Source organism: Medicago truncatula, chromosome 2 (genome assembly GCF_003473485.1).
Source record: "Medicago truncatula cultivar Jemalong A17 chromosome 2, MtrunA17r5.0-ANR, whole genome shotgun sequence".
NCBI classification, from domain to species: Eukaryota; Viridiplantae; Streptophyta; class Magnoliopsida; order Fabales; family Fabaceae; genus Medicago; species Medicago truncatula.
This window is the reverse complement of record NC_053043.1, coordinates 19,338,745-19,354,004: the sequence shown is the minus strand read 5'-3', so window position 1 is coordinate 19,354,004 and position 15,260 is coordinate 19,338,745. Positions and strand designations below refer to the sequence as shown.

Below are 15,260 nucleotides of genomic sequence, written 5' to 3'. Positions count from 1 at the left end.
CAATTAGGAATTAGATTCTTTCATTCTTTTTTTCCTTACTAAAGAAAGAAAGAAAAAGAAAAGCTTTTTGGGTTGTAAACTATCAATTCACTCTCTTAAGCTGAAAATTCATGAACCAATCATGTGATAGATCCTTATTTCTTTGGCCTTTTGTTTTATTATTGTTGATTGAATATATGACCTAATATATCTTTTCCAAAGAGCCTATGTAATTTTATTTCTCACCTATAACACTCTTTCGCTTTATGTTGGGGTAGAGTCCTATTAGACCTAATATCCATTATGTATTTTTTGTTGAAGCATAATATCCATAATAATGGATCAACAATATTTTTTGTTGATAGTAAAAAAACAAGGAGTTGATAAAATGATAATTTAAACATTAAAAATCGATTGAGCTACATATGACCCATACAACTCCTGATACAATTGAAAGGTTATTTTTCAAAAGACCAACAATATCCCTACCAACTGAGCTAAGCTCGCGGTCACAGAGATTGAGAGATTGATCTTATTCTCCTTTTAAAATAAACCAATAATTAATTACAACAACCTACTTCTTTTACTCATCCATCGACTAAAATTTGATATGTTTTTACCCATTGTGTCTAATCAGTTACCTAACTCACCTAATCTATCATTTTACAATCGGCGATCCTCCGATTTGTCTTAGTTTTATATGTACGGTTAGTTTTTTATTTATTTATAGATCAGTATCACCACACGCGTAACTTTGAAGACTAATTCGTCGAATATTGTGGGATCTAAATAGACGGCTCACGTTTCCTAAGAGTTTTAATGCAGTTGACTCAGAATTCGAACTCAGAACTTTGGTTAAGATAAATTAAAAGAGACATGTGTCATCTCGTCTAATCATTTTTTAATATATACATAATTAGTTATCCTATGTTTCCTAATTAATTGACTAGTAGTCTAAAAACAAGAATATAAATAATCGAGTAGAAACACAACAAAAGCATACTAAATTATTTATCATCATAAAAAATTATCAACATAACCATTTTTAAAAAAATAAAATAGTAGATATTCGTCACATTTTATTATATATAATTAGCAGAAATCAATCATGTCAATCAACTAAATCATTAATAAAAGATAAACAACAATCAATTATTCAAATCACCCTAAATTAGCATAGGTGACACCATACTGATTTAAATCTTTAGGTAAAAATAAGTATTGATTTAAATCTTATAGTTATTAATGTTTATTTCTTAACCACAATACTCCTCCCCGTCTCAATAATATTTTTTTTTTAACTTTTTAAATTTATTGAGTAAATGATTATAATATTAAAAATCATTATTTACATTTGAATAGAAAGCAAGCGGACAGCAAGCTGCGCCACTACGTCTTTTTGGATGACAAAATCAATCCTCGAAAACACACTATTCATTGACCTAGGAGACATGACATTGATATGCATGACCTTTTGAACTCTATGTAAAAGGTAAGCAGCCTCTAGTGTTACAAAACCGAAAGTGTCAAAAGCAAATGGTATAAAAACATGTTGATTGTCAGAACACGCTTTTTCATGTTTGCCCACTTTTCTTGACGCAGATTTTAGGGATGTATGTCCTACCATAAAAGGCCTGACATCTAATCTCACAAGTGGTGAAACCCTATTCAAGTCTACACATGCATGTTTTCCTCCTACCCATCCTTACATCATAACATCCGCATGCCTGAGTGTTGATCTTCTATCTAATGGGTCAGTTAGGACGTTCACAGACGCCTCCTTCTTCACTAATACTTCATGCCTATACTTATAGCCGGGAAGCTCCTTACAATGAACGACATGCTCCCCAAAAGTATCCAGGCGCGCCTTACGACAAACAGAGCAACCTCATTGATAGGAAATAGTGCAATCATAAGACGATATCTAATGATAGTACGATACTCCACTGATGACATATGCTGACCTAACCTATCAATCAGGATAGCTAGAAGAAAATCCTGAGCATATATTGCTTGCAAACATCCTAAAGTTGTCTTCTGTCTCGTGATCATGTCAAACTTAACTTCCATATCTTGAACATTTTTATGAAAAAGAGCACTTGCCAAACATGTTGTGCATTAGGAGGGACGGTGTTTTTGCTAGTAAACTGCTAACATCAAAATCTGGAATCATACCACGAGGACAATCAAAAGCATTATCAAAATCCGAATCCATATCACATATCTCATTGTCTCTCAAAATATGATCTTGTAGCACCCAAGACTGTGTCATAGAAGCCACAAAAGCGTACGACGAAGCATCTACTGCTGAGTAAATGATGTATGTGACCATAATATTGAGGTATTGATCATATACATCGTTTATTTACTGAGGCAAGAATCAATATTAGTTTCAGTTTCTAGGTGAAAAATACACGTTGGACGTTGGTGAATTGTACCAAAGAAACAATACAAACATTGATGATAATGACATTCTCACAATTTCGTTACTCTTTGTTGTGAAATTTAGGCATAACTTATTTTCAATTTTTACGTGTATAACTCGATTTTGTATTTAGTGTTATGTGGAGCAAGCATGCACAACAACCTGGCCAGATAAAAAAAAGGTTCCAGAAGACGCAATTGTTGCGGGAGAAATCTAAAACCAACTGACAAGATCATGCGTTAGGACAGGTTGGACCGTGTGTGGACCCACCTAAATTTCAATGTCGTAAACTATGGATTCATTTGGATTTCAAAGGCTTATCCAAACCACTGACCAAACCCCAATCTACTTTCAAGTTTCAAGTGATAAACCCTTTTACACGTTTTCTTTGTTGCACTTGCATTTCCAACCCTTCTTAATTTTTTTTTTTTTGAGGGAACCCTTCTTAATTTTTTAAAGTGCATTTTTCATATAAACAATAGACGAAAGGATAAAATTATTAAAAATTTATACGTATATAGAGAAATGAATATTTGATTCGTGTTCAAAACGATTTGAAATGAATATTTGATTCGTGGTCAAAACGATTTGAAATTTTGAACTACTCATCCTTTTTTAGTTATAAGATTTTTCAAAGGTTAAGAGTTATAAGATTGTTTACAAAAATTATTTATCTCTAAATATAAGTCAGTTTACAAAATTTCACATGCACTAATAATTTCTTTATAAAAATATCTTTATTTTATTTATTAATGGAAAATGTATATATGTTAATTTTTTTTAAGGAAATGGGTTAAGCTCCTCTTATGATATTAATAATTATAAGAATAAATATATAAAATTAACACATATTTTAAACAAATTTACGTTCCAACAATTTTTCATAATAGCCGTGATTTAGCTAGAGATCCCAATCATAGTAAAAATATATTTTGATGGCGGTCGGAGTTTGAACTCCGAACCTTGCATATATTATGCATTGTTCATATCAACTGAGTTAAGCTTACAATCAGATAATAAACATATGTTTGCTATGACCAGTGATTTGACAATACCTAGCATGAGTGAGAAAAAAAAACTATCATATTTTGTCTATATCAAATTGAACTCGATTTGTTTGTTTAAACCATAGTTTGAGTTTGAATAAATAATTAAAAAAATATCTCACTAGAGTTGGTCAAACAATGTTCAATTGGAAATTAATCAATGGTGGTAAAATTAGTAGATAGTTTTTATTTCTTAAGGAAGGAAGTAAAATAATAAGGGTATGTTAACTTGTGCTATAAGGGTACATGTTAAATATTAAATTCTTACCACTAATAGTAAGTATTAATTGGAAAAAATTAATATTAGAATTTTTGAGCAATAAAGTAACACAATTTTCGAGACATAATTTCTACTAATGAAATCCTTAATATTTTAAAGTCAATAAGCTACCTGATTTACCTGCCTATTAGTATGAGTAATTGTAACATGTCAATCTTTCATCATAAGACATTTGATGAAAAAGCCACTAGACTACTAGACCAAAAAAAAAAAAAACAATCGAGTTAGATTCAAGAGAAAGTTCACGGTACCCCTTGTCTAAAGCGAATATAGTCTACGAGAAAAATATTTTAAGCCAAAGTTTTTTTAAAAAAAATGATAATATAGTGTAGAATTCTTATTCATAAAATAAAAATATTAAGATTAAAATATAAGAACTTTAATTTTTTAGTGTATAGCCGTTAGCTGAAGTGGATACAATGAAACTATAAAAAAAATAAAAATCAATGAATGGGAGCAAGTCAAAACAACAGGCACCAAATTAAAAAAATAAGGCTTCTTAAACAAATATTTTGTGTAATACACTATCAATTTAATTGTCAACTACGAGGTAAGCATATTGTATCACATTAATAAATTAAATACTAACAAACTTCTGGATTTGGATCAAAAGTGGATGAATGAATTAAATAAAAAATGCAAGAAAGGAGAGTGAAAGAGACTTAAGAGCTAGCTTTGAAAATGAAAATGAGTGGTTTTATGAAAACAACAATGAAACCACAGAAAGATGATTATAATATTAATATCAACAAATCAACAATGGACAACACTTTCATAGAAACAGAAGAAATTAAAATATGAAGAAACATAGAATGAGGAACTCTTTAATCTTTCTCCAAATTTCACTATAAAAAGGGGTTCCAAATTCTTCACTCTTCACACATTCATTCCCCCATTTCATTTACTTGTAATTTCTTCCTTGCTTTTCCTCATTTTGTGCCACCCTTTTTTTATCTCATTCAATATTTGCTCTATTTCTTCATTAGGTCTTGGCATTTCAACTACAAACAAGGTATGTATAACTTGCTTCTTTATCATTCTTTAGGTGCAAGATTTTGAATTGGATAACAATGTGATCCTTAATATATAAGCTTAAATCGCAAAGAGATCAAATCAAATGTATTTGGATCAAATATGGCGTTAACGTAGTTGAGATGTTAGTTGTTATTGCGATCGATGTCTTTATACATCGATTTTTGCTTAAAAGTTTAGACATTGAAATTGCCGGTCTTGAACATCACTCCACATACCACATTGAATATTGTCACTCCATATATATATATATATATATATATATATATATATATATAGTAATAAAGTATTGAATAGGTGCAGGACCTTAAGGCGGTGTAAGCTTAGGCCACGTGTCAACGTATGATTGATTTTTTGACCGGTCCAGAACTTATATGATGTGTGTATATACTTGAATTTATGATGGTTAAATAACATTACTTTTAATGAATACAAAGTACTCAAATACCATGGTAATTAGCCTTATGAGGGGACCAGATTCACTGCAGTTAATCCAAATTCCTAATGAGGTAATCTATGGTAGGTAAGAATATATTAAGACAAAGTGTAACACTAACACCAAAAAGTTATTGCGTGTAATTAACTAAACTAAAAGATGCAACCACCGAATAATTCTCTCCATGGATAAAATCAAAGGAAAATCTGCCAAAAAAAAATCAAAGAAAGGTGTAAGGAAAAAGAAAGGTCCATGTACTTTTATCGAAAAAGATATGTAATACTTTCTTTCTTTCTTGACGAAATGTATATATAAGAATTAAAATGAACTTCAAATTTTATTTTATTTTATTTTAATTTTCTATAACAAATGAGTTCTACAACTTTATAGTGGGATTTGAAGATAGATTGAATTCTTTTATTATTATTTTTAATTTAATTTATAAAATGATAAGTCTCAAAAGCACTAGAACCTATAAAGCTTGGGCAGGTCCCATGTGCCATTGTCACATATTCACATTTAAATTTATGGTTTCGATAATCAGTATTATTATTATTATTTTTTTATATTTATACAATTGCAAAATATTTCTGTTTTTAAATAATAATTGTCTTGAGCAACAAGAATTCACAACAACAAAAAGTCTTGACCAACAAGAAATGTATGACTAGAAAAATAATAATAATAATATTGATTTTATATCATTTTTTATATGAATTAATTTTTAAATAAACAAAATAACACTAAGACATTAAAATTTTCTAGAAGCATTTTTTTTAGTAATTTAATTTAATATAATATAATATATATTTCGTCAAAAATAAATGGGGAAATTCTAATAAGCTACGTGTATAAAAATGTTTGGGTTTAGTTGAATATTTAACCTTTTTTGTTTGATACGTTTCTTTTTCTATGTTGTGTTTCGCGCTCCATTCTTGTCTATAAATTAACACCTGAAGCCACTTTCTTTTCCATTCATTCCTCTTCTTTCTTCACAACACCTCTCATTTTTTGCGTTCACTCTTTTTCTTTAGGTACTCTTTCTTTCCCTTCTATTTCTTTCCCTTCTCTTTCTTTCTCTTTGCTTTCTTTCTCAAGTTATTTTCTTCTCCTTTTGCTTTTCTTCTGTTTTAACACTGCTTAAACTCTTAAAGATCATTGTAAAGAAACCACTGAATCAATCTTTATGTTAAGTTTTTTCTTTTTGTCTCATTTTTTTCTTGTGGGGTTCAAAAAGTAAAATAAAAAAACATCATTTTTTGTTTGTAGCACTAGCCTTGAACTAAGATCTTCTTTGTTGGTTTCTCATTTTTATTTATTTATGATTTTTATTATGTTATGGATGCATTTGATTTTAGAGGTTTGATCCTGCAATACTTGGTTTATAATATAATTTTTTTTTTTAATTATTGAAGTTCAGGTTTGAGTCACTTCAATTTTTGACTTGCTAGCTTTTGGTATTGTAAAGTTTTAATTAAATAATGTTATTTTGGAATATTTTTCCTGCACTTTGTAAGGCAGAGAAATTTTGGTTCAATTAAGGAATATAATTTTTAATTAATATTATTATTCTTTTGGTAGTTGGTTAATAAGGGTTGATTTGACTTGAAATCCAATTCAATATAATCATCTAGAATTCTTTTTATTTTTTTCTTTTTAGCTTTTTGAATTTTTGTTGATTATTCTTATATTATTTTTGTTACATGGTGGCTTATTCTGGTTTTGATATTGCAGTTGAAGTTTTAAGCTTTTGAAGCAATGGCTAGTCTTACCCGTTCTACTTCTCTCCGTGAGAGGTTTGATGAATCTCTCACTGCTCACAGGATTGAAATTTTGGCCCTCTTGTCAAGGTACCTGCTCAAATTTTTTATTTTTTATTTTAAAAAAATAATTGTGCATATTTAGTTAGTCTCATGTTGAGTGTCTTCGTGAGCTTAGCTCAATTGGTAAGGACAGTACATAATATATGCAAGGTTTGAGGTTCAAACCCCAGACACCACCAAAATATAAAGTCTCGTGTTGAGTTTGGCAAAATCATGGTGGCACTGTGATTTTGTTAAATTTATCTAGTGTTGCCTTTGCAAAAACCACAGTGATTTTGCTCAAGTTATAGTCTTCCAACTTTTAGCATTTTCCAAAATCATTGTGACATGCTGTGATTCTGTCAAATTTACTGTCAGCCGAAATATAGACTAAGATTGTTGTATGGATTTCAATTAACATTCAAAATCTCATGGTGTTAAAAGGATTGAAGCAAAGGGGAAGGGAATCCTACAGCACCATCAAGTAATTGCTGAGTTTGAAGAAATCCCTGAGGAGAAGAGGCAAAAACTAGTTAATGGAGCATTCGGAGAAGTTTTGAGATCTACTCAGGTAACTGATATATTGTTTATTAGTACTTTTTGTGTTACAATGAATCTATATATTTGGTGGAGTTTGTTAAGAGTTTTCTCAAGTTTTCTTTTGGTTTGTGTTGTGTAGGAAGCTGTAGTATTGCCACCATTTGTTGCTCTTGCTGTTCGCCCAAGGCCCGGTGTTTGGGAGTATCTAAGAGTTGATGTGCACAGCCTTGTTGTCGATGAACTTCGTGCTGCCGAGTATCTCAAGTTCAAGGAGGAACTTGTTGAAGGAAGGTAAGGATTTTAGACATTCGATTCCTCTTGATTTGTTCTGCAATGGGAAGAGTCTGTTTTGTTATGTTATTAGTAGGACTTAACATGTTTCATTAACTCTTAATGTAGTTCTAATGGCAACTTTGTGCTTGAGTTGGACTTTGAACCATTCAACGCCTCTTTTCCTCGACCAACCCTGAACAAGTCGATTGGAAATGGTGTTGAGTTCCTCAATCGCCATCTTTCTGCTAAGCTTTTCCATGGCAAAGAAAGTTTGAAGCCACTGTTGGAATTCCTCAGGCTTCACAACTATAATGGAAAGGTACTTTTGATATATTTATTGCTATACATTAGACATTTATTAATCACGTTGTGTTTTTGATTTTACTGAATTATGGTTTTGATTATTGCAGACTATGATGGTGAATGACAGAATTCAAAATCTGGATTCACTTCAACATGTTTTGAGAACTGCAGAAGATTATCTTCGCATAATTGCTCCCGAAACACCTTACTCGGAATTTGAACACAAATTCCAGGATAGTGGTTTGGAGAGAGGGTGGGGAGACACGGCCGAGCGTGTCCTCGAAATGATCCAGCTTCTATTGGATCTTCTCGAGGCACCTGATCCTTTCACCCTCGAGAAATTCCTTGGAAGAATCCCTATGGTCTTTAATGTTGTCATCCTTTCTCCACATGGTTACTTCGCCCAAGATAATGTCTTGGGATACCCTGATACCGGTGGACAGGTTAGTTGAAATAACATGATACATCATAGTTTTCGTAATATTAGGGATCGCAACATAACTGCGATTGTGATTGCCATTTTAAAACTTATAATAGATATTGGTACTAATTCACATTAGTTTACTTCTCAATGTTGAGTGACATGTTCTTAATGACTCTCCAATATAGGTTGTGTACATTTTGGACCAAGTCCGTGCCTTGGAGAACGAGATGCTCAGACGTATCAAGCAACAAGGCTTGGATATCAAACCTCGCATTCTCATTGTATGTTCTAGTGTACTTATGAATAGTTATCGTAGTTATGCACCGTTTATGGATATTTCACTCACTACTGCCTGTGATTTTTGTTAAATGCAGATCACCCGTCTTCTCCCTGATGCAGTGGGAACTACTTGTGGTGAACGTCTTGAGAAAGTATACGATACCGAACATTGCCACATTCTTCGAGTTCCATTTAGAACAGAGAAGGGAATTGTTCGCAAATGGATCTCAAGATTCGAAGTCTGGCCCTACCTTGAGACTTTCAGTGAGGTGAAATTTTCATCATAAATGGAACACAGTTTATGTATTTTGTTTTTATGACTTGAATTTTAGGTGAAACTGTATTTTTTTTCTTTCATTAGGATGTTGCCAATGAACTTGCAAAGGAGTTGGAAGGAAAACCTGATCTGATCGTCGGAAACTACAGTGACGGAAACATCGTTGCCTCTTTGTTAGCTCATAAATTAGGCGTAACTCAGGTTTGTCTACGAACTTTAGTTCCTAAAAAAGTTGTTTCCGTTTGTTCGCTATACTTTGCAAACCAGTATCCTAACTTTCTACCTTGTTTTAACGCCAATCACAGTGTACTATTGCTCATGCACTGGAGAAGACCAAGTATCCTGAGTCTGAACTTTACTGGAAAAAATTTGAAGACAAGTATCACTTCTCATGCCAATTTACCGCTGATCTTTTTGCAATGAACCACACAGATTTTATTATCACAAGTACCTTCCAAGAGATTGCTGGAAGGTAAACTATTATTACATCTTTCTATTCATAAGTTTGTGTCTAAGGCATTATAATGTTAATTGATTATCTTATTGAAATTCTCATGATTTTGTACTCTTACAGCAAGGATACTGTTGGGCAGTATGAGAGTCACACTGCCTTCACCCTTCCCGGACTTTACCGTGTTGTTCACGGTATCGATGTTTTTGATCCAAAGTTCAACATTGTCTCACCCGGAGCTGATATGAGCATCTACTTCCCATACACCGAGACTGAGCGTAGATTGACATCATTCCACCCTGAGATTGAAGAACTTCTTTACAGCTCAGTGGAGAACGAGGAGCACATGTAAGCATAATACGATCTAGTCCCCGAAATTAACTTCAAAATGATTACTGAAATTGGAAATCCTTCTCGATTGCATTAATTCGTGAGTCAGTCAATATCTGAAACTTTCTCGGCGTAACTAATGTGATCGATATTTTCAAATTCACTTATCATTTTTGAATTTCATTGAAGACTAAATTGATGATTTACTCTTATATAGTACTAGGTTCCCCATTTTTATTTCGCAAAACCTGTCTGATTTAACAACATTTCATTACAGTTGCGTGTTGAAGGACCGCAGCAAGCCAATCATCTTCACAATGGCAAGGCTGGACCGAGTGAAGAACATTACAGGACTTGTTGAGTGGTACGGCAAGAACGCTCGCCTGAGGGAGCTAGTAAACCTTGTCGTCGTAGCTGGAGACAGGAGGAAGGAATCCAAAGACTTAGAAGAGAAAGCCGAGATGAAGAAAATGTACGGCCTAATCGAGACCTACAAATTGAACGGCCAATTCAGATGGATTTCCTCACAAATGAACCGAATTCGGAACGGAGAGCTTTACCGTGTCATTTGCGACACAAAGGGAGCTTTTGTGCAGCCTGCTATTTATGAAGCTTTTGGTTTGACTGTTGTTGAAGCTATGACTTGTGGATTGCCGACATTCGCAACGTGTAATGGTGGTCCTGCTGAGATCATTGTTCATGGAAAATCTGGTTACCATATTGATCCTTATCATGGTGACCAAGCTGCTGAGACTCTTGTTGAATTCTTTGAGAAGAGTAAGGCTGATCCATCTTATTGGGACAAAATCTCTCATGGAGGTCTCAAACGTATTCATGAGAAGTAAGTCAAATTCCACTTTATATAAATCTCTCTTTATCTATATATTATTTCACCAAAACCATCATCACTCACAATTACAGTTTCACCTTTTTTCCCTAATATTTCACCAAAACCATCATCACTCACAATTATAGTTTCACCTTTTTTCCCTAATATTTCACCAAAACCATCATCACTCACAATAATAGATTCACCTTTTTTACCTAATATTTCACCAAAACAATCATCACACTCAAGGTTTTAATTTCTTTTGGTAGTTGTTGCATTACAATCCTTGATACAGTGATGAATCCGCAATTGTGGTCGTGTTGTAATCTCTGTAGCCCCAACAATCCGACACATGCGTACATTCAATTATTTCATTTTCTCAAATTAATATCATTGTTAGACATTAAAGGTGTCACATTCAAATGTCCGATGTTCGTTGTTGCAATTTATGTAACACCGACACATAATTATTTCATTTTCTCAAATTAATATCAGCGTTACATGTGTCAATACTTGTTTTGATCACATTCACATACAATGTTCCAATGGTATCTCCTTACCTAAAATTTTACTAGAGGATCATCATGAGACACACTATGAGTTGCATAAGTTATTTGAGTTATGATTTGAGTTATGATTGTGTTCTAATTTCTTTTTATTATTTTATTGCTTTTCCTCAATAGGTACACATGGCAGATTTATTCTGACAGGCTTTTGACTCTAACTGGTGTTTATGGCTTCTGGAAGCATGTGACTAACCTTGATCGCCGTGAGAGCAAACGTTACCTTGAGATGTTCTATGCACTTAAGTACAGCAAATTGGTAATATATCTTCTCTCATTACACTATATTCTTTGGAGTAGAATTTTTTAGTTAATCTCACATTACACTAATTGGTGGTTTCATTTTTTAGTTAAATATAATTTCATTTAGACTAATTTATAATGTCATTTTTGTGATCTTTTAGGCTGAATCTGTGCCTCTTGCTGTTGAAGAGTAAGATCAATGATGAAGTATGAAGAGATTGCGGGATTGGCTTTTTGTTGTTTGGAGTTGATGGAGCATTTATAAATAAAATATTAGTACCATTGATTTGATATTGAGATTATATTTTCAATTGGAAAAAAAAATTGTCGTTCTTCTTTAAATTGTTAGTAGGTTCACCTAAACTTTTGGTAACAAAAAAAAATGTTGTTGGTATGTTTAGGATGAAAAATGAAGAAAAATAAAGTGTACTTTACTTTTTCCATTTTTGGATCTTATTGGAAATCTTCAAATTTGGAGTGTTTAATTCGATTTCTATATGTGGCTTCAATTCAATTGCGGTGTTTATTGGTCCACATTTCACTCAAACTCCACATTTATCATTTATTGCTTCTATTATCTTATATATAAAACACAAATAAATACTATTACTAATCTAGAGTTGATTTTGACTAGTAATAATTGACTGGTCCTACCTCCTTTTTGACTCAATTGGTCCTTCATCTTGGCCAACAAATACTAAAATGAAAAGATAAAGATTGAACCATTTCTTCAATTAATTATTTAATAGAAACTTTGACAAAAAAATTGAGAGAAACTTTTTTCCTCAAAGTCATTTTGGATGTACGTACTCGATAAGAATATTGTACCATTTTGATGTGTACATTTGGATAGATCAAGATTTTTAGAATCATTCCTTAAAAAGAGTTTTAGAATCATGCTTAGTTTTTAAAATTATGAGGTGTGTAAAGTGCTTCAAAAAAATCAAGAACATTGCAGGAGAATATTATATGAAAGTAATGTGTTAGGTTATGTATGTTACACGTCTATATGATAATGATAATGAGAATTGTTTGGGCCATTGAGGCACCACACAACTTGTCCCCAATAGTATGCACTTTCTAAGGTACCTTGTACATAGATTTTTGGGTGGAAATAATGCCACCTTACATTATATACAATTCTGGAAAGTTAGGTCAAAGAAAGCTATCTTGAATTTACTACTCTTCCTTCTAGCTGGCTTCATTCTTATCAGAAATAAATTCAGTGGGAGAAGCATCTTTTTACGACCATTGTGTTTTACAATATTGGGTTTATATCTAACTAGTGGCGACACCGATAGATGAATAAGTGTATGTTGGATTATGCGACTGAGAAGATTGATTTTGATTGAATTGATTTTGTCGGAATGAAATTTGATCTTATTTTGATACAAAATAAGTTGAATATCAAGTGGTTTATTTTTGGATATTTTTGAAGTAAAAGTGATTTTAATTTTTATATGTTATTTGAATAATTTGAATTAAAATTGTTTTTGAATATATAATGAACATAATGGGTTTTGTATAATGTGTATTTAAATCGACTCAAAAAATTCCAGCAAATAAAATATAGATGCTGAAACTACTATTTCTAGCTTCTTCTAAACTCAATTCTCAATAATCGAAATTGATTTCGCATGAAGAAATTCAAACAACTTTACATCACTTGCAACTTAAGAGTCGCACCAACTCAAGTGTAACTTTGTTTTATCGATTGTTTACTTACAACTCAAGCAAAACTAGACTTGAGTTGATGCGACTCTTGTGAATCAATGAAAAATCTATTTTGCTTCAACATTCCAATACTCGACTTATTTGAAGCCCTTGGTTGTGATATCCACCTAGCAGCATAGTGGTAGTGGGCCCTTTGAGTATTATAGGTCCGGAAAATGATCTATAAACACCCTTTTCCATACCACTCTTTGTACACACCTCATTGGGAGGGTGTTTTGGTAATTTCATAATCTTTTTTTTTTCTTTCAATCCTTTCGCGCTCTCTCTTCTGCAACACAGTCTCCCCTTCTCTATAGATAAGTCACACCAAATTGCCCTCTTCCTAATTCTTTCCCAACTGTGTAAATTTGTTTCACATCTTCAAATTATTTACTAAGAATTGTGTTTGTATTTGATCTCTGAGCAATTGGTTTTGGACTTGGGGTATGTTTGTTTGGTGATTGGTAAGGTTGTTGAAAAGGGGTTTTTGATTGATTTACATAAGGTTCATGATTTTTGTGATTGTGATTGTGCATACCAGAAACACCAACATGTTTATGATCTGGCTCTGATTCCTTTTTACAAAAACAACCACCCATGATTATAGCTCAAAATCAAACAGATTAAATTTTTATAAGATAAAAGATCAAAGCTTCAAGGTTATTAAGTAAAGGTGTGAAAAAGGAAAAACCCAGATCAGAGTTCAACAAATTATGCAGATTTATAGCTAAAAAATAAAGCTTTAGATTAAAAATTGAATAAAAATATTCAAAGTGTGAAGAAGGTTTTTTTTTTATTCTCTGGGTATGAAGAAACCAAAGTTTGAAACTTGATATAGGAGGATTTGTGAGGGAAGGATCAAAATTTGTGATTAATTAAAGGTGGCCAAGAGAAAAAGTCTGAAGTATGGAATTATTAAGGAAAAAAGGAAGAACAAGCAACCTTGAACCAGACAACCGTGATGGTGGTGAGGTATGTTGAGAGAGGAGGTGAATGAAAGAGATGAAAGAGAGACAGTGAAGTCAAAAAAGTTGAATTTTTTATTTTAGTGGGACCCACATAATACATGTCAAAATTTTGTGTGGAGGTGTAGGTGGTACATGCCACCAATGGTGGTACATGTATCACCACTCTATAGGTCCTTTTCTTTTTCCTATATGATCATGATAGTTCTATGATCATTGTCATCCAAAGTTTCAAAGACAGGGAAATTATTTGATGACTCATACTAACTAGTGTCTCTGGTTAAGAAATTTTAAAAAAGAAATCTTCATTGAAAATAATTTTTTTTTTTTACTTTTGAAAAGTTAAATATACAACTTTTTCACATTTTTTCAATATGATGTTTTTATGTAGCAAGACATAATTCATGAGAAACATAAATTGAAAATTTTCTTTTAATATGTAGCAAGAGGGCACAACACTTGCTACTGCAACATCTCATGTGACATTATGTATGCTAACCTTTTAGGAATCTGCAACTACCTTTTTAGGAGTCCCTCATTTTAGGAAGCTGCAAACAGACGTTCTACAGGGTTTTAACAAAGCTAACACCGGACCATGAGGCTTCGTAAAACTAATGGCGATGCATCGTGAGAAAATCAAAAGAAAAACAATCGATCTCGTAGTCGAATGTCCCATCCATTTAGAACCTCATCATAGAGAGACCGACTAATGCCGAACAATGTGCAGTACCGTCAAAGTAGACCTATAATCATCCAGGAAATTCCTCTTAACATCTCTCAAGATCACGAATGCTGATTGCACCGAGGTCAAAAAAAGGTCCGGTCTTACGGATGGAAGCTGAATGGAACACAAATGCCAAAGGGAAATGGGCAGCCCCTTGAATCATGGGAGATGTACGCCTTTCCATTCTAGAAAATAAGTTCCAGGATGCATACATTTATTATTTTCATATGTTTTACATCATTATAAGAACAACCAGGGTATTCGATCCAATAAGTAGGCGCCTGATGAAAGGACTATCCGATTTAAAGTTCAATCATTTTACGGATAAATATATTCATTGCAAAAT

At 32.5% G+C, this 15,260-nt stretch overlaps 1 protein-coding gene and 1 long non-coding RNA gene across 3 annotated transcripts; one reads left to right on the top strand and one right to left on the bottom strand.

Moving 5' to 3' along the window:
* The first annotated feature begins 4,589 nt into the window (after positions 1–4,589).
* Positions 4,590–12,026, top strand: LOC25486575 (sucrose synthase). 2 transcript variants are annotated; one of them, XM_024775823.2, is made up of 14 exons: positions 4,590–4,742; positions 6,933–7,048; positions 7,445–7,571; positions 7,680–7,831; positions 7,940–8,132; positions 8,224–8,559; positions 8,726–8,821; positions 8,915–9,088; positions 9,181–9,297; positions 9,402–9,568; positions 9,671–9,895; positions 10,155–10,718; positions 11,390–11,528; positions 11,674–12,026. In XM_024775823.2, the coding sequence occupies exons 2-14, from the start codon at positions 6,957–6,959 to the stop codon at positions 11,704–11,706; spliced, it is 2,415 nt and encodes an 804-aa protein (XP_024631591.1). In that variant the 5' UTR covers positions 4,590–4,742; positions 6,933–6,956; the 3' UTR covers positions 11,707–12,026. The 2 variants fall into 2 exon arrangements, with proteins under 2 accessions (XP_024631591.1, XP_013463622.1); XM_013608168.3 differs by lacking the exon at positions 4,590–4,742 and adding an exon at positions 6,077–6,232.
* LOC120578177 (uncharacterized) lies at positions 10,397–10,915 on the bottom strand. Its single transcript, XR_005644104.1, has 2 exons — positions 10,859–10,915; positions 10,397–10,804 (listed from the first exon to the last, which is right to left on the bottom strand). It is a non-coding gene; the product is annotated as an uncharacterized lncRNA (long non-coding RNA).
* Positions 12,027–15,260: the final 3,234 nt, after the last annotated feature.